We start from the raw sequence: 27,844 nt of genomic DNA, 5'->3' as shown, positions 1-27,844 counted from the left end.
CCAGCTACCATACACCAAAATATGCAGCTTTAATTCTCCTTCACAATTTTAATCATAGTGATTACCACAGGAGGGTTACAGACACTTTTTCACATCCAATACAGGAATCAGTTTGAGTCACCGCAGACATACGACAGGCATATACTACAATTCAATGAAAAGATTAATTCATTCCACTTGAATTTTAAGGACCTATTATTTTCACAGTGTGTGGAATGTAAATCAAATTCTCCCTCTTCCTCCTAAATTGGAAAACCTACCAAATAAACAGAATCTAAGAAAATATGGATTATTCTTAAATTTTTGAAATATTTAAAAAATGTCTTTGAGACTGTAATCTTGGAAGTAACTTAATCACGTTATCAGCTTCTTAAACAGAAGAAAGATTCACCTTGTAGCTTGGAAAATACACAAGTGCTACCCTGCTTTCAAAGCCTGCTTTCATTTGAAATATGGTAAAGATGTTCTAATAAACTCTGCAAAGCATAAAATGCCATCCCTTGGTGTGATATAAATAAACATTTGAAAAACAAAAAAGAACAAAGAGGTAAATTCTGAGATCAATTTCAACTAGTTAACAAATATCTTTATGTAGTTATTTAGGTGTGTTTTCTATTATTTTTAAATTGTGCTACTTTTCCAGAAAAAAAATTTCTCTAACTATTCATATTCAAGTCTCAACACTGTTAAGCATGTCTATGAGGAAAACAGTTTCAGTTTTAATGAATATATTTAGAAAAAGCATCAGCCAACAGACCCAAGCAAACCCTAAATACCTGAATTTCAGTGAGGCATATCTAATTCATTGGAAGATAAACCTAGGCCAACAGTATGATTTGAAAAAATCCATATATTTCTAGTTCACCTCTGAAAAGTTATGAATGATTGGTTGTCTTCATAAGCTTCATGGATTCCTATTCTTGAGCAAAACTATTTTATTTTTGACTGTTAACTTCTATTCTTTAATTTCTCCTCTTTCCTTTTGTGTAAAGAGCTCTTCTGCACTACCTACAGACAAGAGAATATGCTTTAGGAGAGTCAAGTCTGTTTATTTTTTTTTTTTAATTTATTTTTTGGCTGTGTTGGGTTTTTGTTGCTGTGTGCGGGCTTTCTCTAGTTGGGACGAACAGGGTCTACTCTTCGTCAAGGTGCGTGGCTTCTCATTGCAGTGGCTTCTCTTGTGGAGCATGAGCTCTAGGCACACGGGCTTCAGTAGTTGCAGCACACGGGCTCAGTAGTTGCAGCACGTGGGCCCTCGGGCATGCAGGCTTCAGTAGTTTTGGCACATGGGTTTATGGCTCACGAGCTCTAGAGTGCAGGCTCAGTAGTTGTGGCTCACGGGCTTAGTTACTCTATAGTATGTGCAATTTTCCCGGACCAGGGATTGAACCCATGTCCCCTGCATTGACAGGTGGATTCTTAACCACTGTGCCACCAGGGAAGTCCTCAAGTCTATTTTTAATAAGCACAATGGTAATAATTTTGTAATTTTCATTCATGTAGCAACTTTCATAACAGCATCTTAAAAATAAATTCCTATCCATTCTGTAGAAATCGAGACATGATTTCTTTGGCAGTATAAAATTATTCCACTAAAGAAGAGCACTTACCTCCCTGGAAGTAGCAGAATATACTAAATATATCCTATAAGCAGTATAAAATAAACTTGTTAAAGTTGCCTTGCCTTAACACTTTTACCATTTTTTTAAGAAATTCTTACAACATCTAATAAAAGAAAATTTAAAATATTAATGCATTTAAAAGGAATGCAGTACAAAGAAAATATATATGTAGAAAAATATATTCATTTGTAGCAGAAATAAATCCATAATATAATTATTTTATATGATGTACAATTACAGTAATGAAACTAAAATTAAAATCTGCATTCTAGTAAAGGAAATAAAGTCCACCTACATGGACGTATGCAAGCATTTCAGAATGTTACTGTTTTAGTATCCTAAGGCTGCCATAACAAAGTACCAGAGCCTGAGTGGCTGAAACAGCAGAAATTTATTGTCTCACAGTTCTGGAGGCTGGATGTCCAAACTCAAGGTGTTGGCAGGGTTGGTTCTGTTGAGGGCTGTGAGGGAAGAATCGCGTTGGCTTGTAGATGGCTGTTTCCTTCCTGCATCTTCATATCACTTTCCCTATGTGTACATCATTGCATCCAAATTTCCCATTTTTATAAGGACACCAGTCATATTGGATTAATACTCACCCTCATTTTAATTGAGTTACCTCACTAAAGAGTCTGTTTCCAAATAAGATCACATTCTGAGATACTGGAGGCCAGGACTTCAATATATGGATAGGGGAGAGAGAGGAACATGGTTCAACCCATAATACTATTTTAAAATATTTTTTAAAGGCAAGAATAATCCTGGATGTGAACATTCTGTGTTTATAGACATTATAGCAATTGCCCACATTGAAATGTTTTCAAAGACTAATACGTGAAAGTCAATTTATATTGATCAAAATAACTCATAATAATGAAAATTTGTATTTTTCTTTTTCAGATAGAATTTGAACCTTTGTCTTGAGTATGATACAGATCAGCATAATAATTTCTCATACAGTTAAATGAATCTATCATGCAGTTGTTAAATACAGAGTCATATTGAACAGATAAAGGATTTGCATCACTCAGATTTATTGGATATGAAATATATAGATATACTGAATACAATTAATCACAGGCAAAAAATAATATGTAGATATGTAGATACAGTTAGAATTCAATACAAATACATGTGAACATATCTTACTTCAATCATGACCAGAGGTTTAAACATATGTTTTCATGGGAAATTGGTAGGGTTGAAGATACTGCTTTGCAAGGGTGCTTTTTATTTTACTGAGAGAGGAAAGGGTTTTGTATACATGCCTTGGGAGCGTCAAAATACCAAAAGGGTAGGAACTTCACTAAAGACTGAGCAGCAGGAGCCACATTTAGCAAAATCTGAGTTATCATCATTCTTACCACTCTTTTAAAAATAAAGAGTCTTACATATCTAAGACTATGACACTGGAAGAAATAAAGTGTATTGTAACAAAATAAACTAGAATTTGGGGACCAGACAGAGCTTGAACAATAAAGGAATTCCTCAGCCTCTGTTTCCCCATGCCTAAAAGATAGTATGATAATCACTGCCTTAAGAGATTTTGTGAAGACCAAATGTAATATAATCTGAAGATCTATCTGGAAGAGAGGAAATTATAGTTGAATCTTTACCTAGGATGTCAGATATTTTTCCCAGAAATAGAACATACAATCCTAAAATTTGTACAGAAACACAAAGACCCAAATAACCAAAGCAATCTGGAGAGAGAAGAACAAAACTAGAGGCATCACACTTACAAAGTTATACTAATCAAAAGAATTTGATATTGGCACAGAAACAGACACATAGATCAATGGGGCAGTATAAAGAGCCAAGAAATAAACCCACATATATGGGTTAATTAATTTACAATGAAAGAACCAAGAATATACAACGTGGAAAGGCAGTCTCTTCAACAAAGTGTTGTGAAAACTGGACAGCTACATGCAAAAGAATGAAACAGGACTGTTATCTTACACCATACACAACCTTAACTTAAAATGAATTAAAGATTTGAATGTAAAACCATAAAACTCCTAGAAGAAAACATAGCCAGTAAGCTCCTTGATATTGGTCTTTGCAATGATTTTTTTTTGGCTCTGACACCAAAAGCAAAAGTGACAAAAGCAAAAATAAACAAGTGGAGCAACATCAAATTAAAAAGCTTTTGAACAGCAAAGGAAACCATCAACAAAATGAAAAGGCAACCTGTGGAATGGGAGAAAATATTTGCAAATCATATATCTGATAAGGAGTTATTATCCAAAATATATAAAGAACTTATACAACTCAATAGCAAAAAAAAAAAATCTATTTAAAAATGGGCAAAGACATACAGATGGACAAGTACATGAAAAGATGCTGAACATCACTAATCATCAGGGAAATGCAAATCAAAACCACAATGAGATATAACTTCATACCTGTTAGAATGACTATTATGTATTAAAAAGACAAGAAATAACAGGTGTTGGTGAATATGTAGAGGAAAAGGAACACTTGTGCACTGTTGGTGGGAATGGAAGTTGGTGCAGTCACTACAGAAAACTGTATGGAGGCACCTCAAAAAATTGAAAAAAAAAACAACTATCATTTGGGCCAGTAATTCTGGTTATTTATTGAAGAAAATGAAAACACTAACTCAAAAAGATATACACATCCCCATGTTCATTGCAATATTATTTACAATAGCCAAGATATGGAGACTACCTAAGTGTCCATCAACAGATGAATGGGTACAGAAAATGTGGCATATATATATATATATATATATATATATATATATATATATATATATATACACACACACAATAGAATATTATTCTGCCATAAAAAGAATGAAATCTTGCCATTTGTGACATGAGTGGACCTTGAGGCATTATAATAATTGAAATAAGCCGGATGGAGAAAGACAAACACTATCACTTATATGTGGAATCTAAAATAAAACAAAAACAACAAACAAACAAAGCCCAAGCACATAGATTAGTGGTACCAGAGGCAGGGAGTGGGAGTGAAAGAAATGGGTGAAATAGGTCCAGAGGTGTAAACTTCCAGTTATAAAATAAATAATTCATGGGACTGTAATGTACAGCATGGTAAATGTCTATAGTTAATAATACTGTATTACATATTTTGAAAGTTGCTGAGAGAGTAGGTCTTTAAAGTTCTAATTACAAGAAAGAAAATTTCTAACTAGGTATGGTGACAGAAGTTAACTGCAGTGATCATTTTGCAATATATGCAGATATTGGATCATTATATTGTATACCTGAAACTAAAGTTATATGTCAATTATGCTTCAATAAAAAATACTTAAAAACGAACTAACAACAACAAAAAAATGTGTGAATTAGTGCTTTTGTTAACATAATATATCTGATGACAGCATTATACACAGACTCAAAAAAATGCTACTTTTATAACAACATAGATGAATCTGAAGACGATGAACCTTGTAATATCGTGATATATGATTCAAAATATGGCTATAGTGATGATGTCAAACGTGCATGTGAAAAGTTTGAAAAAAGTCTCTACATAGGGCTTCCCTGGTGGTGCAGTGGTTGAGAGTCCGCCTGCCGATGCAGGGCACGTGGGTTCGTGCCCCAGTCCGGGAAGATCCCACATGCCACAGAGCGGCTGAGCCCGTGAGCCATGGCCGCTGAGCCTGCGCGTCCGGAGCCTGTGCTCCGCAACGGGAGAGGCCACAGCAGTGAGAGGCCCATGTACCGCAAAGAAAACAAACAAAAAAAAGTCTCTACATATATATTTTCAAAGTGAAACAAGGAATATGACTACATTAATGAAATTTTATATAATGTGATTAAAATATGTAAAAATAATTATATTAATAGACGATTATATCTTTTTACTATTTAACTGCTACTATCATATTCATTATATATCTATGTCTATAAACACATCCAATTATATAAATATTCAATTTCCTCCTCTAATTTCTTTGATCTTTAACTTGAGTAAACCAAATATTTTTATACGATCGTATCATATTCTTCTTCATGATCCTTCTTATAATCAGGTACACAAACATGCTTAGTAACATACTATGTGGTTTTGGATGCTTGAAATGTTAACTCCTTCTACTTTCTACATAGCTGAATAACAGAATTAATGAAGTATTCTCATTATAAGCCCCAAATAAAAATTATAACCAGGAATGCCTGGGAGTCTACCTCTGAAAGTGAACAAAATAAATCACTGAATGCTAGAATTAAGTGGGATATAAATTATGTGCCAAACTGTTATTTGATTGATGAGAAAACTTAAAGAGAAATCAAATTATTTCCCATGGTCACTCACCCAGTTGGAAGACCAGAACCCAGGTTTCTATATTCCATTTTCAGAACACTTTCTCTTATATCACTGTAGCTCCCTTTTTAGTCCCAAACCATCCTTTAACTGCCCTCTTTACACTGAAAGATAATTGGTTTTTGGATTAGAGTACTGAAAGGTTGAGCTGAGCTACTAGCCTAAAACAAGGTGGTAGACATGGAGCCAAGGAGTGACCATGTAATCAAGTTAAGATGAGGTCATTAGCATGGGTCTTAATCCAGAATGACTGCTGCCCTTATAAGAAAAGGAGAAGAGACACAGAAGGAAGACAGCCATATGAAGACAAAGGCAGAGATGGAACTTATGTTGACCCAAGCCAAGGAATATTTGGAGCTACCAGAAGCTGGAAGAAGCCAAAAACAATCTCCCCTTAGAGGTTTTGGAAGGAGTATTGTCTTAACAAAGCTTTGATTTTGGACTTCTAATCTCCGGAAGTGTGAGAGAATAAATTTCTGTTGTATTAAGCCATCCAAGTTTGTGGTAATTTGTTACAGCAGCTCTAGGAAACTAATACACTCCCCTAGTTTTCAGAGATTAAATATTTCATATTAAATAGGAGGTGGTCAGCAATATCAAATACTGAGAAGAATGGGAAGAACAAAAAAGTGTCTAGAAGATTTGGTAGCAAGGAGAACGTTGGTGGATAATCAGTAGAGTGGAGTTATCAAACTGCAGTAGGTTGAGGGGTGAATAAAAGATAAGAAAGTGATGTATTTAAAGCAAAGTTTTATAATATGAACTTCACTAAGATATGGAGAATAGAAATAATGTGGAATAGTAGGAACAAGGACAGTCAAATAGAGGGATTTTTAGTAAACACAAGAAACATCAAATATTTATAGGACACATTTAAATACATATTTAAAAGATAGAACATCTTATACTATTTCAACACAATAAGAAATGTGAGTGGACAACACAGAAAATCTTCCAAAATAAGCTTGTGCTTGATTACTTCTCTATGACAGTGTCCTTGGAGTTCATGTGTATTGTGAAAACTTCTTTATAGATGAAATCACTTCTCAGCAGGGGGAATTAGGTAAACTAATATACATCAGATGAGTCCTTGGATGGGACCCCCATTCATCTTTTGCAAAAATCTATTTTATCAAGGATATTGTTTCATAGGCTTGTGGCAAATAAATCCTTCTGCTTGTTTCTAAATATGGTTAACAAACAGTTCTCATTGGTATATTATTACTTGAGCAGAAAGTGTAGAACTCATGGCTCCTCTGAGAAGTCTCATTATAAGTTTACCTTTATAAAGAAAAGATTGTAATTATAGGTGGAATTGGTATCTGCTAAATTTCAACAATGACTTGCTGTACTTAGGCTTTGCTTAGTAATAGAAAAAATTATTATGCCCTTTAAGTCATCTTTCTGAGGTTTTGTTTATTCTTTAAATGAAGATTAAAATAAAATCTACCTCATAAATCCCTTGCAGGGATAAAAAAACTACACAAATAAAAATATTATGCAAATTGCTATAATTGCAGTTTTCTTACCAAAACACATTTATGACAGGTAAGTATGTATATAATAAGTTGTATATCTTATGCTTCATGACAAAATTAGGGTCAGAAGTGATTTATGCAATCATTACTGTCAAAGTTCTTTAATAACCTGCACTTATAAATTTTAGATATAGAGATTCATTCATTTTCTTTAAATTTAGTAACATTTATTGATACATATAGCCCATAATGACCTTTTGTCCCTAAATTCCATTAGAGGCAAAAAATGAAGTTGAAAACATTTCAAAAAGGAAGTAAAATTATTTATGCAATCAACAAAAGATAATGAAAGAGAAATATTCTTTAGATTTTTATGGTTTCAATTATATGTATGCATACATATGTATGTATATATAGACATTAGAGAGAGAGAGAGAGAGAAGAAACAGTTAACCAGGAGCATAAACATTCTACTGTCTAACCAAGAAGCTCTAAATCTTGCCAAGAAAAGCTTTGGGAAGTTGTCTGGAAGATATACAGATACATTTCAGAGCAAAAGTTAAAATACTGTTCTATTTCCACGAGGCATGAACCTTACAGAGAACAGAGATATCTACACTTTTCCCAAACTTTCTACTAGTAAGACGTTTTCACCTCTTTCCATCTCCTTTTGTCTCTGAATAGCTTATCATGCCTAGTAGAAATGTAATGATGGCCACCCAAGAAGAAAGCATACATCTTTCTCTGGATATCTGACATAAATACACCACACCATCTGAGAAACCTGACATACAGCTCTAAAACAGAGCACATTAACAATGGATGCAAATTAATCAATGATATTCTCTGGGGCTTATAATGTCAAAATCTTCTCTCATGTGCAATTTCAGGTTTAAAAGTGTTAGAATTTGACTTTGTTAGCTGATTGATATTTTCAGATGGCAATTATTTTTTCTCCCAAAACAAATGTGAAATAACAAGCTTCTGTAAATCTCACAGAACACCAATTTTCAGAATATCTAATTCAATGCTGTATTTACATTTAAAAGGCACATATGCAAGCTGGTAAAATAGTAATATTAGATGGAATTGAATGGCAAAAAATGGGAAAACAAGTTGAATTCCCACTATGAAAATTCAATAACTTTTCCCTCTGTGGAATTTTTTAAATTGCCAAGATACTGATAATGTTAGCAGGTTTCCTGGCACTATATCATTCCATATTTTTCCCTTGCAGAGAGATCTAAACATGGGCTACTGAATACACACACACACACACACGGGAGAGCGCCTCACTCAACAAGAAGCAAAGAAGTGAGACTATTACATACATAGTCCAACCACTTTTAATGCCCTCTAATGAATGAGTGATACACCCAGTTCAGGTTCCTAAGATCTCTTCCATATTATGACTCTTACGACCCCAAATATGAAATAGTCGGAGAAAAATTGACTTCATGGCATAAATTATTCCCATAATTTAGGTTTATAACTTAAATCTACAACTAGAGCAGTATTTCTCAACCTCAGCACTAGGGAAAATTTGGACCAGATCATTCTTTATTGGGTAGGGGTGTGTCCTGTTCATGGCAGAAGGTTTAGCAGCATCTTCCACTACCTACCCACTGGGTGCCAGTAGCCCTTCATCCCTCCACCCTCGCCAACTGGGACAACCAAAAATGCCTCCAGACATTGCTACATGTCTCTTGGGGGCTGAATCCCCTCAGCTGAGAACTTGAACTAGACCTTGATCCCTGCACACTGCAGAAACACAAGCCATGCTTGTGTGCTCTCCTATATACCTAGAGCAGTCGGCACTGACCGTCTGAGTGTTAGTTATGCAGCTCTCAAGAGCTCATGAAATCTCCCTCGGTGGAAATTGTCGATGTGTATCCTGAAGTATGTCCGCAGAAGAATCAAAAATCTTAGAGAAGCAGGAGGGGGGAGATGATGTCAATGTGAAACTGACTGTGGACTTGAATGATGACAGCTCAACTAAATATATCCAAGCAGGGAAGATGACAAATGACAGCTAGCAGGCTGGCTTAAAATATTTTCGCAGTGGAGCACAGAAATTGATATTCATAGCAGAACATTAGGAAAAGGTTGAATTCTACACAGCATATTTTCTTTGGGGAATATATAAATGTATATATTGTGAAAAAAATTAATTCAAGGAAAGCACTTAGCGCGGTGCCAGATGCATGTTGAGTGCCCATTAAGTGGGCAAGTGCTGACTGCTTTTCTTAGTAGTAGGACTACTAGCATTGTTCTCACTATTTAATTCTTTACACATTTAAACATTTTAATGCTTAGGAATATTTCTCCTAGGTGCCCTCTCTGTCTCTGCCTCTCTTTCTCTCTCTGTCATTATAGAAAGTTCTCCTACACTGTTGGTGGGAATGTACCTTGCTGCAGCCGCTGTGGAAAGCAATATGGAAGTTCCTCATAAAAGTAAAAATAGAGTTACAATATTCTCCACTCCTGAGCATATATCCAGATAAAACTATAATTCAAAAAGGTACATGTGTACCTATGTTCATAGCAGCACTATTCACAATAACCAAGACATGGAAACAACCTAAATGTCCACTGACAGATGAATGGATAAAAAAGATGTGGTACATATATACAATGGAATATTACTCAGCCATAAAAAAGAACAAAATAATGCCACTTGCAGCTATATGGATGAAACTAGGGAATATCATACTAAGTGAAGTAAGTCAGAAAGAGAAAGACAAATACCATATGATATCACTTTTGTGTGGAATCTAAAATATGACACAGATGAGCCAATCTATGAAACAGAAAAAGACTCAAGTCATAGAGAATAGACTTGTGGTGGCCAAGGTTGAGGAGGGGTGGGGGAAGGAAGGACTGGGGGTTTGGGGTTAGCAGATGCAAACTATCATATATAGGATGGATAAACAACAAGGTCCTACTGTATAGCACAGTGAACTATATTCAATATCCCATGATAAACCATAATGGAAAAGGATATGGAGAAGAATATGTGTGTATACATATATATATATATATATTTATATAAAACTGAGTCACTTTGCTGTACAGCAGAAATTAACACCACATTTTAAATCAACTATACTTCAATTTTAAAAAGTCAAAGAAATAGACTTAAAAAAAAAAAGTTCTTTCTCATCTTCAAAGGCCCAACTCAAGGGTGAACTCCTCCTAGTGGCTTTCCCCAAGGGCCCTCACCCTTCCATGTGAAGAATTAATTTCCCCTTCATTTGTATTTTGTATTCATTTGTACAACACGAAGTACATACTTACATCATACTGCTTAGCGCATTGCATTATAGTTATTAAAGCCTGTGTGTGGCAAGCTAACCCCAACCCCTGCCTCAGGCTATGAACTGTAAGGATCTTATTTACTCTCCTTGTGTACCCTGTGCTGGCCACATGTAAGTTGCTCAGGAAAAGCATGTCCAACTCAGCTGAATTATCTGGAAAATTCAATCATGTGGAAACCTCATTTCCCAATAATGCCAGATACGTGAGGGGTGACTGAAGAGAAATGCCTTCTACACAGAATTTGGGGCTGTCAGCTTCACGTGAAAAGATTAAATGAGTGAAACGATGTGTATTAAGTTTTTACCAAGAAAAATAAAGATTTGGATAAATATCAGAACACTTTTAAATGGCACGCATTGACATATGAGTAGGGATAAACAGGGAGGTAGGAGATAGTAGGAATAAAACATATAATTTTAAGAGTTTTAGGTCTTGCTAAGATAAATAAGTGCAAAAAGAGATGACATCATGGGTCTGTCTCTTTCATATTTGATCACATAACATTGTCAAAGGATTTCTAGATGAGATGGTTAACAGACCAGAGAGCATCTTGAATATAAAACATATCTATAAAACATCGGTCTAAATTACTTCAAGGATCCCCACCTTGAAACTCCTAGATGATATGTTATGGGAAGTGAGCTTTAAATATGTGAAATTATACACACACACACACACACACACACACACGTCTGCATTGTCAAATGCACTGCCTTAAAGAGTACAGTCTGCACTGACTTTTCAATTGTTTCTTAGTTTAATTCAAAACACTATTACACACTACTATATATAAAATAGATAACCAACTAGGACCTATTGCATAGCACAGGGAACTGTAGTCAATATCTTGTAATAACCTATAATGGAAGAGAATGTAGAAGAAAAAAATATATATGTATATACACGTATGTATAACTGAACCACTTTGCATTATACCTGAAACTAACACAACATTGTAAATCAACTCTAGTTCAATAAAAAAATTTTAAAAAAGAAACAGTACATAAATAAAATCCACAAGTTTGAAGACAAGTTTGAAGAGGTGACCTTAGGCTTGAAAATGTCTAGAGGTACAAGTTTATTTTCATATATCCATTTTAGTTCTTGATTTGATAACTATATGAAAACACAAATACTCAACAAATAATATTTGGATGTTAAAATGTGTTTCTCAAATTGAAATTCTTTCCATTTTACTGTGATCACATGATATATAAATGAAGTATCTTTAATCCTTCCTCCTCAATTTCAGAGAATTAAAGTCAAGGTTCCCAATTGGCAGGAATATTTTCCATAAAACAGGGGAAAGAAAAAATTTATTTATCTTCATTTGCTGTGGGAAAAAAATGCCTCTTGTAGCTTAAGAAGAAAATAAGAGCAACTTATTTTTTTAATCCTTTATTTTGTTCAGTTTAGTTTTGATTTTTACCCCTCTCTACCTGGAAATGTTTGGATGGTTATTTGGTAAAGAAACATGTAACATACTGTTGTTTCATTATCTTCACTTGCTCAACTATGCTTATGCTTGTTTTGATTACAAAAGTAATTTTCACTATAAAAATTTAGAAAGTACAGAAAAGGGGGAAAATTAAAATTTAAAATTACCTGCAAGCTTTCAATGAACACTTGCTGCTTCCTTCCAATCTGTTTTCCACATGAATTCATCCTAACATAATTATGTATATTATGTGTAAATAAAGTTTGTTTCCTGTTTTGTTAAATTAACATTACAGCCTGAGCACTTTCCAGTGTTACTAATATATTTTTAAAATACAATTTATACTTGCTCTATGAAGTATAGCATTTCCATTTTCCATGAAACAAAGTGCAACTTTTTCTCTTCTGTTTAAAATTAAAATGTTCTCAGTCTATGCTATGGTAACCAACAATACTGTGAAAAACATTTATATGTGAATCCTTTTCTAATTTTCTATATCTCTGATATTTCTGTAAAATAAATTCATAGATAAGCAGTTTCCCATCCTCTTGAACTGTATTTTTTTTTACATCTTTATTAGAGTATAATGGCTTTACAGTGTTCTGTTACTTTCTGCTGTATAACAAAGTGAATTAGATATGTGCATACATATATCCCCATATCCCCTCCTTCTTGTGTCTCCCTCACACCCTCCTTATCCCACCACTCTAAGTGGTCACAAAACACCGAGCTGATCTCCCTGTGCTATGCAGCTGCTTCCTGCCAGCTATCTATTTTACAATTGGTAGTGTATATATGTGAATGCTACTCTCTCACTTCGTCCCAGCTTACACTTCCCCCTCCCTGTGTCCTCAAGTACATTCTCCACATCTGCGTCTTCATTCCTGTCCTGCCCCTAGGTTCATCAGAGCCATTTTTTTTTTTTTTTTAGATTCCATATATATGTGTTCGCATACTGTATTTGTTTTTCTCTTTCTGACTTACTTCACTCTGTATGACAGGGTCTAGGTCCATCCACCTCACTACAAATAACTCAATTTCGTTTCTTTGTATGGCTGAGTAATAATCCATTATACATACGTGCCCCATCTTCTTTATCCATTTATTGGTTATTGGACAATTAGGTTGATTCCATGTCCTGGCTATTGGAAATAGAGCTACAATGAACATGCTGGTACATGTATCTTTTTGAATTACGGTTTTCTCAGGGTATATGCCCAGTAGTGGGATTGCTGGGTCATATGGTAATTCTATTTTTAGTTTTTTAAGGAGCCTCCACACTGTTCGCCACGGTGGCTGTATCAATTCACATTACCACTAACAGTGCAAGAGGGTTCCCTTTTCTCCACACCCTCTCCAGCATTTATTGTTTGTAGATTTTTTGATGATGGCCATTCTGGATGGTGTGAGGTGATACCTCATTGTGATTTTGATTTGCATTGCTCGAATGATTAGTGATGTTGAGCATCCTTTCATGTGTTTGTTGGCAATCTGTATTTCTTCTTTGGAGAAATGTCTATTTAGGTCTTCCACCCATTTTTGGATGCATTGCTTTTTTTTCTGAAATTGAACTGCATGAGCTGCTTGTATATTTTGGAGATTAATTCTTTGTCAGTTGCTTTGTTTGCAAATTTTTTTTTCCCATTCTGAGGGTTGCCTTTTCGTCTTGTTTATGGTTTCCTTTGCTGTGCAAAAGCTTTTAAGTTTCATTAGGTCTCATTTGTTTATTTTTGTTTTTACTTGCATTTCTCTAGGAGGTGGGTCAAAAAGGATCTTGCTGTGATTTGTGTCATAATGTGTTCTGCCTATGTTTTCCTCTAGGGGTTTTAAGTGTCTGGCCTTACATTTAGGTCTTTAATCCATTTTGAGTTTATTTTTGTGTATGGTGTTAGGGAGTATTCTAATTTCATTCTTTTACATGTAGCTGTCCAGTTTTGCCTCACCACTTATTGAAGAGGCTGTCTTTTCTCCATTGTATATTCTTGCCTCCTTTATCAAAAATAAGGTGACCATATGTGCATGGGTTTATCTCTGGGCTTTCTATCCTGTTCCATTGATCTGTCTTTCTGTTTTTGTGCCAGTACCATACTGTCTTGATTACTGTAGCTTTGTAGTATAGTCTGAAGTCCAGGAGCCTGTTTCCTACAGCTCCATTTTTCTTTCTGAAGATTGTTTTGGCTATTCGGGGTCTTTTGTGTTTCCATACAAATTGTGAAATTTTTCGTTCTGGTTCTGTGAAGAATGCCATTGGTAGTTTAATAGGGATTATATTGAATCTGTAGATTGCTTTGGGTAGTATAGTCATTTTCACAATGTTGATTCTTCCAATCCAAGAACATGGTATATTTCTCCATCTGTTTGTATCGTCTTTAATTTCTTTTATCAGTACCTTATAGTTTTCTGCATACAGGTCTTTTGTCTCCATAGGTAGGTTTATTCCTAGATATTTTTTTCTTTTTGTTACAGTGGTAAATGGGAGTGTTTTCCTAATTTCTTTTTCAGATTTTTCATCATTAGTGTATAGGAATGCAAGAAATTTCTATGCATTAATTTTATATCCTGCTACATTACCAAATTCATTGATTAGCTCCAGTAGTTTTCTGGTAGCATTTTTAGGATTCTCTATTTATAATATTATGTCATTAGCAAACAGTGAAAGTTTTATTTCTTCTTTTCCAATTTGTATCTTTTAATTTCTTTTTCCTCTCTGATTGCTGTGGCTAACACTTCCAAAACTATGTTGAATAATAGTGGTGAGAGTGGGCAGCTGTGTTGTTTTCCTGATCTTAGAGGAAATGGTTTCAGTTTTTCACCATTGAGAACAATGTTGCTCTGTGTTTGTCATATATGGCTTTTATTATGTTGAGGTAGGTTCCCTCTATGCACACTTTCTGCAGAGTTTTTATCATAAACAGGTGTATTCTGTTGTTTTTGGATGGAATGTCCTATAAATATCAATTAAGTCCATCTTGTTTAATTTATCATTTAAAGCTTGTGTTTCTTTATTTATTTTCATTTTGGATGATCTGTCCATTGATGAAAGTGGGATGTTATAGTCCCCTATTATTATTTTGTTACTGTCCATTTCCCCTTTTGTGGCGGTTAGTATTTGCCTTATGTAATGTGGTGCTCCTATGTTGGGTGCATAAATATTTCCAAATGTTATATTTTCTTCTTGGATTGATCCCTTGATCATTATGTAGTGTACTTCTGTGTCTCTTGTAGTAGTCTTTATTTTAAAGTCATTTTGTCTGATATGAGAATCGCTACTCCAGCTTTTTTTGATTTCCATTGCATGGAATATCTTTTTCCATCTCCTCACTTTCAGTCTGTATGTGTACCTAAGTCTGAAGTGGGTCTCTTGTAGACAGCATATGTACGGGTCTTGTTTTTGTATCCATTCAGCCAGTCTATGTCTTTTGGTTGGAGCATTTAGTCCATTTACATTTAAGGTAATTATCCATATGTATGTTCCTATTACCATTTTCTTAATTGTTTTAGGTTTGTTTTTGTAGGTCTTTTCCTTCTCTTGTGTTTCCTGCATAGAAGTTCCTTTAGCATTTGTTGTAAAGCTGATTTGGTGGTGCTGAATTCTTTTAACTTTTGCTTATCTGTAAAGGTTTTAATTTCTCAGTCTAATCTGAATGAGATCCTTGCTGGGTAGAGTAATCTTGGTTGTAGTTTTTTCCCTTTCATCACTTTAAATATGTCCTACCACTCCTTTCTGGCTTGCAGAATTTCTGTTGAAAGATCAACTGTTAACCTTATGGGGATTCCCTTGTATGTTATTTGTTTTTTTTCCCTTGCTGCTTTTAATATTTTTTCTTTCGGTTTAAGTTTTGATAGCTTGGTTAGTATGTGTCTTGATGTGTTTCTCCTTGGATTTATCCTGTATGGTACTCTCTGTGCTTCCTGGACTTGATTGACTATTTCTTTTCCCATGTTAGGGAAGTTTTCAACTATAGTCTCTTTAAATATTTTCTCAGACCCTTTCTTTTTCTCTTCTTCTTCTAGGCCCCCTATAATTCGAATATTGGTGTGTTTAATATTGTCCCAGAGGTCTGTGGGTCTGTCCTCAATTTTTTTCATTCTTTTTTCTTTACTTTGCTCCCTGGCAGTTATTTCCACCATTTTATCTTCCAACTCACTTATCCGTTATTCTGCCTCAGTTATTGTATATTGATTCTTTCTAGAGTATTTTTAATTTCAGTAATTATGTTGTTCATCACAGTTTGTTTGATCTTTAGTTCTTCTAGATCCTTGTTAACTGTTTCTTGTGTTTTCTCCACTCTGTTTCCGAGATTTTAGAGTATCTTTACTCTCATTACTCTGAATTATTTTTCAGGTAGGTTACCTATTTCTTCTTCAATAAATTTGGTCTTGTAGGTTTTTACCTTGCTCCATCATCTGTAACATATTTTCTGTCGATCTTTTTTTTCTTTTGTTTTTTATGAGTGGTGCTGTATTCTTGTCTTACTGGTTGTTTAGCCTGATACGTCCAGCACTGGAGTTTGCAGGCAGTTGGATAGAGCTCAGGCTTGGTGCTGAGATGAGGACCTCTGGGTGGCCTCACTCTGATTGATATTCCCTGTGGTCTGAGGTTCTCTGTTAGTCCAGCGGTTTGGACTCAGAGCCCCCACCACAGGAGCTCAGGCCAGACCTCTGGCCTGGGAACCAAGATCCTGCAATCATGTGGCTGGCGAAGTAATGGTCCCTAAAAGACACGGACATCCAAGTCCCTGGAACCACCTGGCTGATGCACGGCAATGGGGTCCAAAGTTGCCAGAAGGGCCGGGCAGTGGCCTGAGGAGCACAGGGTGGCCTTGTCTCCTCAGAGTCAGAGCCAGGCCATCTGCATTGCCTGCAGCACCCAGAGTGCCAAGGACTCCACTTGGGCTTGACAGAAGTCTGCACCCCGGATTCATGTCTGAGGCCCCTTGAACTGTATTTTAAAGGAGAATTTAACTATTTATCTAAAACTTGGGTTTTCAAGAACAAGTTCACAGATAGCTCCAACTGCTCATAAGTTGGGTGGTGTTCATTTCATTACTAGACTTAAGAATGTACCAATTCCTTTCATATGAATCAAAGATCAGCTAATTTTTTATTAAGGAAAGTCACCTAGCATCATTTTGCTTACTTTATCTTAACATAAACAGTAGCAAATGGTAGCTACTCTTATTATAGTAACCACCTACTTTTGGTTACCCTTTGTATACAACCCTCTAAATCCTAGTAAAATAGTTGCGCCTATTAAGCTGTTAACTGATATATTTATTAAGTATCAACTCTGGTCTTTGCATTGTGATAAGCACCAGTCTTTCCCACATCATTTGAAATATTTTTATTGTTCTGAAATACTTATTTTTGCTTTTATTTTTGTCTATAGATTTTTAAACTGAGACTCCAAGATGTACATCAATTTCCCCATGTGGGAATTCCGAAGACCCTGCTCTTATTACTATATGCTACCATTTTCTACAAAGGCTTTGAAATTCTACACAGAAACCTGAAATACACTAAGAGGCGTATGTGCTGTTTCTATATCTTATGTCCCTTAAATGTCTTTCTTTGGCAGAGAAAGTGGAGTGTTAAAAGGGGATCCTAGATTTACAGACAATAGCACAGCACAGGGTTGCATTTTCTTACACTGTGGATTAACGAACCACTGACAGTGGATGACTGCCTTTTTCAAAGATAAGGAAGGCATTTTGTGAGAGATTCTCCCACCTGGTCAATGATACATAAAATTGAAATGTACAGTATGCATGTGTACATTTGTATGTTTCAGACATTGAAGCAAATAATTGGGGGAAAAAATTCCATACCCATTACCAAAAACAAATACACAGAAGACAATAGGTATAGCATAACCCTACAGGAGAAAATCATAATTCAGCAACAATACTTAATAGTAAATGTTCAAAAAATGTGAACTTGGTAGAATTGAATCAATATTGAATTGAATTTACTGAATTAAAAATTTCAAAATAATTCTCATTAAATTGAGTAGAATCCTATCCAATCTCTGCCACCCTAGAGTCTGGAATGGTAGAGTGAGACAACACCAATCAAAGAGATACATGTACTTTAGATTTTAGAAATCATTTTCAAAGATTTAGGAAAAGTATCAGTGAAATTCTGGATCTTAGAGTAGATTAAGTACACATGTTAAAATAAGTAAAGTCTTAGCCAAATTATACCCAAGAATACTCAAAGAGCAGGCAGATGGAGTTGTAGAAACATTGAAAATAATATGTTTAACATCAGTTATAATTAGAGAAATACCAAAGTTTCAAGATAGACAAATGTTCCATTTTTAGAGAGAAATGAAACTTCCAAAAATTATGAGATCTGATTAAGCATCAATACTCATAAATATTTCAAATGTATTATTAATAAAAATCAGCATGGGTTCATTCATAAATAAATCTATATATTATTATCAATGGACTCTTCTATTAGTCCTTTATTCTCATCATTGTTATTATGTTTTAAATTATGTAACTGTAGTTAACATACTTAGAAAATAGAGTGAAAGAAACCTCAAAGGGTAGCTAGTTCAATGGATGACATTCAAAAATATCCTGAGCAGGGCTTCCCTGGTGGCGCAGTGGTTGAGAGTCCGCCTGCCAATGCAGGGGATACGGGTTCGTGCCCCAGTCTGGGAAGATCCCACATGCTGCGGAGGGGCTGGGCCCATGAGCCATGGCCGCTGAGCCTGCGCCTCTGGAGACTGTGCTCCGCAACGGGAGAGGCCACGACAGTGAGAGGCCCGCGTACCGCAAAATATATATATATATATATATCCTGAGCAGATAGAACAATGGACCTAAATAAAAGTTAGGACCTTTAATTGTGATCAGTGTAAATGTCTATATTTAGTTTCAAACAACTAATTAATAAATAGGGGCCTGCTGTACAAACATTTCCTGTAAAAAATACTTGGTATGTTGAATAACCAAGTACAAATTCAACTTTCATAAAAATATATTGTGAATGGTCAAAAGGTAAGATAATTCAAGTATTTTAGGATATGTTCATGGAAGAAGTATCCCATTCATGGGTAATGATAATTTCAAAACTGTATCAAACAAATTCATAGTGCTGAGACTAAAAAAAAATAAAAAATAAAAAAAATAACTTAAGACACTATCCCTTCTTTAAGGAGCTCACCAGCCCAAGTGTGGAAACAGATGCAGAAAAGAAGAATTATAAATAAAATATTTGTTAGCTATGGCAATATAATTAGATGGTATTTGGAGCATTATTTTCAATTCTAGTCATTTAATTTTAAAAGACACCCCCATTATTTAGTATTTAAAAGAATAATGTAGTATGCCAGGCTCTGTCCCTGTGAGAAAAAAATTAGTATCCTCATTTTATAACTGGAACCACAGGATTGAGATTTAACACAAAAAACAAAAAATTCACCCACAGACAAATAGCTAGTACGTGTTAGAGCTGAGAAAAGAACAGAGATCTTTCTGCCTTGAAATTAGTGCTCTTAAAATAACAGTGTACAGAGATCAGTATTTATTAAGGTGTGTCTTGCTAAACCAGTGTTTCATAGGATATTAAGTATTACAGACCCAAAGAAAAAGATTCCATAGTCGAATAATTTTGAGGAAGACTAGGAAAAACCAAATTGACAAGTTTCTTTACCACAAAGACCTTGCAAGACTTTACTATTCTGATATGCATGGTGAATCTCCTAAAACACGGTCTAACAAGTAGACTTTTCAAATGCTTTTGAACCCAGAAGCTTTTTATTCTTTTTCTTCATTGAGTATTGTGAGGGGCTAGTGTTCTATGGAACATCCATTGAGAAATCCTACTCACTAGAAGACCAAGAAAAATCCAAAGGCCAGGAACTAGAAATATTCAGTAAGGAGAGAAAGAGGCCTTAGTGAGCTTATGACAGCTGTCTTTAAATATTTATCTCATCAAACAAGGACATAGTATTTCATCAAAGGGAAAATCTAGATTTAATGAATGGAAGACAAATTTCACCTCAATATAATATTCCAATAAGAATTTTCTTTAAAAATGTAAGAGCTGTCCAACAAAAGTGCTAATCATTTGTAAAAGGTGTTACCCAAGCAATTTCTGCACTGGTCTGAAAACACCACTAAAGTCCCTTTCTAATTCTTATATGTGATGGCTCATTTGCAGTAATTATCAGCTGAGGTTATCATACATTCAGTATTTCAGATTCTCTGTCTATTTTTGTACCATTTTGAATTAAGCATTTTATAGACAGAAGACATACAGGTTAACTGTCAGAATCTATTGCAAATACAATGTCTTCCATCAAAATCCACATAACACTACACAGAGTTTACACTATGCCAGGGAAAAATAAAGCCACTCATCTCCAATTTATAAAACAACAAGTAATTTAAATCATCTTAATTATAAATTTCATATGTGCAGAATAAAATGAAAGTTTTCTCATTTACAAAATGAGGTGAAGGGCCTGAAAATCACATACAGGGGAGCATGAGACCCTCTAGCACACAGATTGGTGTAAGGAGTAGGAAAAGCTGTGAAATGTACAAGACACATTTCAGATCAGTTACATGTATCTTTCATGTGTCTATACCTGCCTTGATGCCATTACACTCAAAGAAGCATGATTTGCTAGACCCCGTGGGTTATCAATGGATTTTACTACAATGTAACATTTATTTGCTAGGATAATAAGTCAGATATAAATTTGATACCTATTTGTGTATTCCTTGATGATCTGATATATGCTAATCTTAATTGTTTCATTTTCAAATCGGCTGTTGCTCCGGTCCTTATATATCCTGAATTCTGCTGCTGTCACTGCTTCTCCATGAGGAATCTGAGTAAGATCAAACCGGAATTCTTTGTAATGCCTTCGCTGGTGAGAAAAATCCTTGTCTCTTTCAACTGAAAAAAAAAAAAAAAAAAAGGAAGTAAAAAGTTAGGCCTTTATAAAGTATGGAAATTAATGGTAAATTCTTTCACTTTGAAAACAAACAAGCAGGATGTTATAAAACTGGGAAAACATAAAACCACAGACTCATATGTGTTTCCAGTTGAAGGAAATTCCACAAACCAACAGCCTTTAGTTCAAAAGCAATATAACCTCTGTGGTTTTATACAAATTCCTGGCTCCTAAATGCAAAGGTTATCCAAAAATGTTTTTAAAAGTGAAGGTTGTAAAGTTATTACTAGTGTGTATCAAGTACCAGAACAGAGAAGGTTTCATACAGGAATTAGCACTCTGTGATAGAAAGCTCCAGAGTTCCAGGTGAAGTCAATGGTGAGATTTAGCACAGTTGAGGGAGGAAAGTCGGAAGGAGGCCCGAGGAGCTGCTGGCACAGCTGGGGCTGTGTTTATGAAATTTTAGAGGTCAAGGAAACAAAACAAATGCATTTTCACAAGAAAGATTGTTTCTAAAGTGTCTTCCCGGGTGACGTTTTTCCTCCTTTTAGCAAATGCAAAGCTCTATCTTTTTTAATGCACTTTCATTAGTTCTTACAGATTATTGAGTACAACCTCCCCAACCCGTGGTGCAGCATCCAGTCTCCCAAAGATCTCTGTTCTTATGCAAATTTGAGAGAGGAACATATTTCCGCCTTCAGCAACCTTCCCACCAAATGAGGTCAGAGAATTTTTCCTCTTGGGAATATTAAGGAGTGTTGAGGGATTCAGGACAGTGTCAGGCATATCATTACATAATCCATCTTTGTAAAATGATGTATTATTGGATACAGTCTATGCTTGTTACTGAGCAGTGTTCTTGGCCTTTCCTAATCAATAGAAATTGATAAGAGGCCAGACAAGAAATTCAGACAAGGCTTTATTGGGGGCCCTGCTATAGCAGGGGGGAGCAAAAACAAGTAACAGTTTCCCTTCCTTGCTCCCAAGTTGGGGCAAGCTGGTTCCTTATATGGGGTGAGGGTAGGGGTGTGTCCAGGAGTTGGGCCAGAGGGGTGGCTTGCCCACCCCTTACGTGGTGTTGTGTGCAGGGGGCATGCACAGTACCTTGCTTTTGCTCCTGACACCCTGTTTTTGCTCCAGGCTCTTCAGAAGTGGCAATTGGGTTTTTGGCCTTTTTGTATCTTGTTGTCCATAATTTGCCCCAACTGCTCATGAACGCAACTATATTTAGTCCCTTATAGGTTTTTTTTGTATTTTATTGCTTGAGGAGAGATGTTTGTCCAGGTGCAAGCACTGCAACAAAGGGTCCCAGGTCCCAGGTCACAGCCTGTCTCATGCTGGGTACCAAAATCTTTCTTAAGGAACCACCTATTAAAAGGGTTCATTTTTAGTAATGCAATATCATTTGATGGAATTAAGTTTCTCAGTGCTGGTAGGTTTCTCAAAATCTCAGTTACCTAAGATAATATAGGACAGATTACAAAAAAAAATTCACTGCAAAGCATTGTGTTCCAAGTGTCTCACAAACCTACAATAATTTTTTAAAATATATCCAGTGACATTTCATTGCTGAAATGTTGTTACAAGAAGATAAAAGATGTATGCTATATAAACAATTCACAATGTTCAAATATTGGATTAAGACACAAAAAATATCTTTAGGAGGTTAATTGAAATGATACCAACACTGCTAAAAATATATGAAACTTGGGATCCTTAACTAGAGGAAGGGTCAAGGTTAAGGAAGAGAGAAGGCAATCATGATCATCGAGGAGTGATTTTTGGGAACCCAGGCTGCTGGACTCCTAAATTCTAGTGCCAGACAGGGCTCCATGTCTGAGAGGAAGTTCATGACAAAGGAACCCACAATTCCTTGCCTTCATCCTCCAAAATAATCTCTGGTTTATTTTCTCCAGAGGAGTAGGAGATGGTTTAAGAGAGCTAGGAGCTCAGCCCCACCTCCATCTCAGATACCTACACAAGCAAAGAGGGAAATGTAAGCTACACCTGGACTTGGTGAGAACAGTGCTCTCGGGCTGCCTGGCTACACCAACACCACCTCCCATGACTCATGAGGTTTTGTTTTATTTAAGTATCATTATCTTGGTCCTAAGAGAGGTCCATTCCCCTGGAGAGATCATTAATTAACTTTCCCTAAATAAGGAGGATGACTACATTTTTAAGATCCTATTTTGGTCCATAATTTAAACCTCTTTTCTGTCTGAGCTCCAGCTGGCGTTAGTGTAGACTGCTATGAACGGGTCTCCATCTCCAAAGTGTAAGGACAGAAAACACCTACAAACTGGATCTCTAATAACTAGAGTGTACGTATGAATATTAAAACTAGCCACAACTCTTGTTTACAGAAAAACTACATTTTTTTTTAAGAATCAATTTTATTTATTTATTTATTTTTGGTTGTGTTGGGTCTTTGTTGCTGCATGCAGGCTTTCTCTAGTTGTGGCGAGCGGAGACTACTTTTCGTTGCGGAGCACAGGTTCTAGGCGTGCAGGCTTCAGTAGTTGTGGCACGCGAGCTCAGTAGTTTTGTCTTGCAGGCTCTAGAGAGCAGGCTCAGTAGTTGTGGCACACCGGGCTTAGTTGCTCAGCAGCACGTGAGATCTTCCCGGAGCAGGGCTCAAACCCATGTCCCCTGCATTGGCAGGTAGATTCTTAACCACTGAGCCAACAGGGAAGTCCCAACAAAGAACTACATATTTTTTTTTAAGAACTACATTTAATTCACTGTAAAATTGTCTTTTCTGATCCTAATTTAAACAAAGTAGATGACATCATGAAACAGTATTTAAATAGAACCGCTCTAAGCATTTTATTGATATTAACATATTACACTTCATAACAACCTATGAAGTAGGTTCTATTATCTTCCTCATTTTGAAGATGAAGAAACCGAGGAGGCAGAGAAAAGAAATACCTTGCCAAAGAATTTGAATCCAAGCATTTGATGCCACCAAGCTATGGTTCTTAAATGCCAGGATAGGCTGCTTCTGCTTCTAAACTACTACTTTGTCCTAATTTACTAAGTATTTATGCTTTAATAAAGATCTGATAAATTAGGAGTTTGGGATTAACAGAAACACACTACTATATATAAAATAAGTAAAAAACAAGGACCTATTGTATAGCACAGGGAACTATACTCAATATGTTATAATAACCTATAATGAAAAAGAATATATTTATAATATATATTAATATATGTATGAATCATTTTGCTGCACACTTGAAACTAACACAACATTGTAAATGAACTATACTTCAATTAAAAAAAAAGAAAAAGAAACAGAAGAGTGATCTGAAATCTTGCATTCACAAGTCCAAAATCCAAAAAGCTCTGAAAACTGAAAATTTGGTTTCAACTTCATTTGGCAGAAGAACTGGAAATTAACTGATTTGAGGTGACTTTAAAATCCCTATTTATCTCACTTTAACTTACTGGTTTGCTGCAGAAATGTTCCTGGTGTTTGACTACGTGACACTGTCCCAGACTCTGCTTGAGGAGTTCCATACTTTATGATCTAAGCATTCATCAGTCATTCAAAAATATATATTCTCTATTCTGAAAGTCAATATTCAAAATTCTAAGTGATAACAATCATTATTCAATTTTTCATTAACAATCAATTTTATATTTGAAATTTAGACAAAAATAACTATAGTCTTGGGCATAAGGGCTTTGACATAAGTTTGTTAGGGTCCAATCTAAAGCATGCACCTGCATAATGCAGATGAGTATTGAATTCATATTATGTAAAGTCATCTACTGTTCTGGAATCCCCTGTGAGATGTTAGTGTAATAAAGTGGAAAGCTAGAATTTCAGCTGTTATTATAAAATTTCAGCTTTCTGATCCAGGCTCTTTAACCTAACCCCTTAAGGGGGCAGATTTTCAAAGAGTTTAATAAAATTTTATATTAAATACACCACACAGAATAAAGTTGTAGTGCAGATTTGTCCAGTGATTCAAATTCCTATATCCTACTACTTTGAATTATAATTGCCCTGGTAAATTCCATGGGACATGTTGCAGTGAGTAATGGAATAAAAGTAGTATTTATATAGCCTTGCACTCCTAAAGATGGTCACAAATATTCACAAGGTAATCTCAGTTACCTAGGGAGGTGTCAAATATTAATATCCCTGACTTAAGAATAAGAAATTGGGTGATAAAAATATAAATAAATAAAATACATTTATGCCAAAAAAAAAAAAAAGAAATTGGGTGATGACAGCTAGGCAATAACAGATGTCTGTCTTCTAAAGCCCATTGTAAATCTTTGTTCAATGTCCGTACCACCTACATAATGACATCCTACTTAGAGACTAGTTCGTTGTTAGTACAGGTGACGACCCTTGAATAGTATGGGGTCCAGGAGAACTGACTCCCTGTGCAGTCAAAGAATCTGCATATAACTTTGACCCCACAAAAACTTAACTACTAATAACCTTACTGATAACACAAACAGTTGATTAACACATATTTTGTATGTTATGTGTATATCTACATATATTTTGTGCACTCATGACATACCTAACTTTCTTTTAATTTTCCTGATATTTCTAGGTTATGCTGTTCATGTCTGAGTTTTTTAAATTGCTGCAAATCTCCAAAAAATTTTCCAATATATTTATTGAAAAATATCTACATATAAGTGCACCCGTGCAGTCCCACCCATGTTGTTCGAGACTCAACTGTATATTCATACAATGTTAATCAGCAATATACAAAAATGTGGAGAAGCAAGGGTTTGATCATCAGTGTGTAATTGGCGTCTAACACAATACAATGCCTGATCCAAAGAAGTCTTCTAATAAACATTGGCTGAATGAAAGACTATGAACAGATCAAAAGCTGGTTCTGTCTTTTCACTCAGCACCATCCTGCTGCATTTCCCATTGACTGAGAGCATGATAATTTATTTAACTCTCATTTGGTAGGGCATGTATTTTATTTAATACTCACTTATATCCATAAGTTTCTATTACTTGCTCAAGAGCCCACAACCTATAATTGGGAGAGAAGAGATTTCAACCCAGTGTCAAGATTTCAACTCGCAAAGCCCTCAACAACAGGACCCTGTGTGTTTGTTTGTTTTTTCTGGATGTAGTTTTGTTTTTTTAATCTAATTATCCCCTCAGGAGAGTTGATATTTCAATGCTTACATTCTCCTCTACGAGATGCTCCTACCCTATAGAGGATGCCATACATTCTGGACTCCGCTCCTTCTAGAACTCATTTCCTCCAATCTTTATCTTAGCAAAAGTTGTATCATATTCACTTATTTAATACTGATTCCATTTATTATCTAAGAAAATGTTTATGAATAAGCAAGTGATTGTATTCACGACCTGAATTAGCATTATATAATATCTCTATTAGCATGCAACTTTTCCTACAACTATATTTTAAAAACAGCACAACCAAAACAGATGAAAGAGAACAGACACACACATTTCATATTCCTTAGATGTAAGCTTTTTATAGGAGCTATCTTTGCCTTGTTCATATTGTGATGATTTTATATATTAAATATATTATGTTTCTCCATAAATTACAGTGTGCTGTATAACACATTGCAATTGTAAATGGCTTGAGAAGCTTAAAACATAAGCAAATAAACAAATAGAAAAAAATCATTATAATGTATACTATTTGGGGGTTTTGATTCATAGTATATTAAATATTTGGACATTTCAACTCACTTTTTCATTTCTATGTTACATCAACAAAACCATGTGTGAGTTTCCAAAACATCTTTATTATCATTTCTAATAAAATCTGTGTTACCAGATTAAAATCTGCCAGACTCCATAAAAGTCATAATTACGTTCCTATTTAGTGCTAGAAGAGATCTCCTCATTCCCAGACAAGACAAAAAAAACCAAAGTGAAACAAACAAACAAACAAAAAAGCAGAAGGGTAAGCTCACTCAAGCCAGACCCAGACTTGTCCAAGGAGATAAAACGACACAAGGGTTAAAACAGGCTGAGACCAAGAGGTTAACACTTGTCTCTGGTGGAGACCATTTCCTCATCCCATACCATAGACACCATTTCTCTCACTTGAAGTGGAAAGGAGAGTTTAGGAACAAATATAGCTAGATTTAAAACACACATCCTGTATCAGTTGATTCACCTTTGAAAACTGCACTTAAAAAGAGAACACATGTATATGTATAGCTGATTCACTTTGCTATAAAGCAGATAGCAACACACCATTAAAAAAGAGAGAGAGAGAGAGAGAACACAACCACCTGTCCAGACGGCTATTTTCATAACTTCTTACATATCTAACCAGATCAACAGACTGTATTTTGCCAAACAGCCATGAAAACATGACACTGATGCCTTGCACTCATCTCCCACTGTCATTTATGATACATGCTTGTTTTGAAGGTCGTTACATGTAAACCAGTGACTATCACCATAAATTAAACAAGCCCAACAACACAGAGTTGTTTATTTACCTGAGCTGATAGTGGTCCACAGTGCTCTCTACAAAAATTAAAGAGTTGCTTTCTGCATATACATACACACCGACTTACAGAAAAGAAACCATCAAAAATCAGCAAAATTGATACAGCTTACCACTCAAAACATGATCATAACGATGGTAGGGAATGTACCTCCTTCTGTCTCCAGGAAGCAGGTTTTGTGTCTTCCAAACATTTCCATCTATGAACCAACTAGAACAACTGAAAGGTCACCTACACTGACAGAACCAGAGAATGAATT

At 35.3% G+C, this 27,844-nt stretch overlaps 1 protein-coding gene across 1 annotated transcript in view; it reads right to left on the bottom strand.

Moving 5' to 3' along the window:
- BMP5 (bone morphogenetic protein 5) overlaps positions 1 to 27,844 on the bottom strand; it is a 118,085-nt gene that overhangs the window by 40,728 nt on the left and 49,513 nt on the right. Inside the window, exon 2 of the mRNA XM_004267776.3 lies at positions 20,900 to 21,092. Within this exon, the coding sequence (XP_004267824.1) occupies positions 20,900 to 21,092 (193 nt within the window). The remainder of the gene's footprint in view (positions 1 to 20,899; positions 21,093 to 27,844) is intronic.

The sequence above is a fragment of the Orcinus orca genome, chromosome 10 (assembly GCF_937001465.1).
Source record: "Orcinus orca chromosome 10, mOrcOrc1.1, whole genome shotgun sequence".
NCBI lineage: Eukaryota > Metazoa > Chordata > Mammalia > Artiodactyla > Delphinidae > Orcinus > Orcinus orca.
The sequence above is the reverse complement of the archived record's forward strand: the minus strand, read 5'-3'. Positions and strand labels throughout refer to the sequence as shown.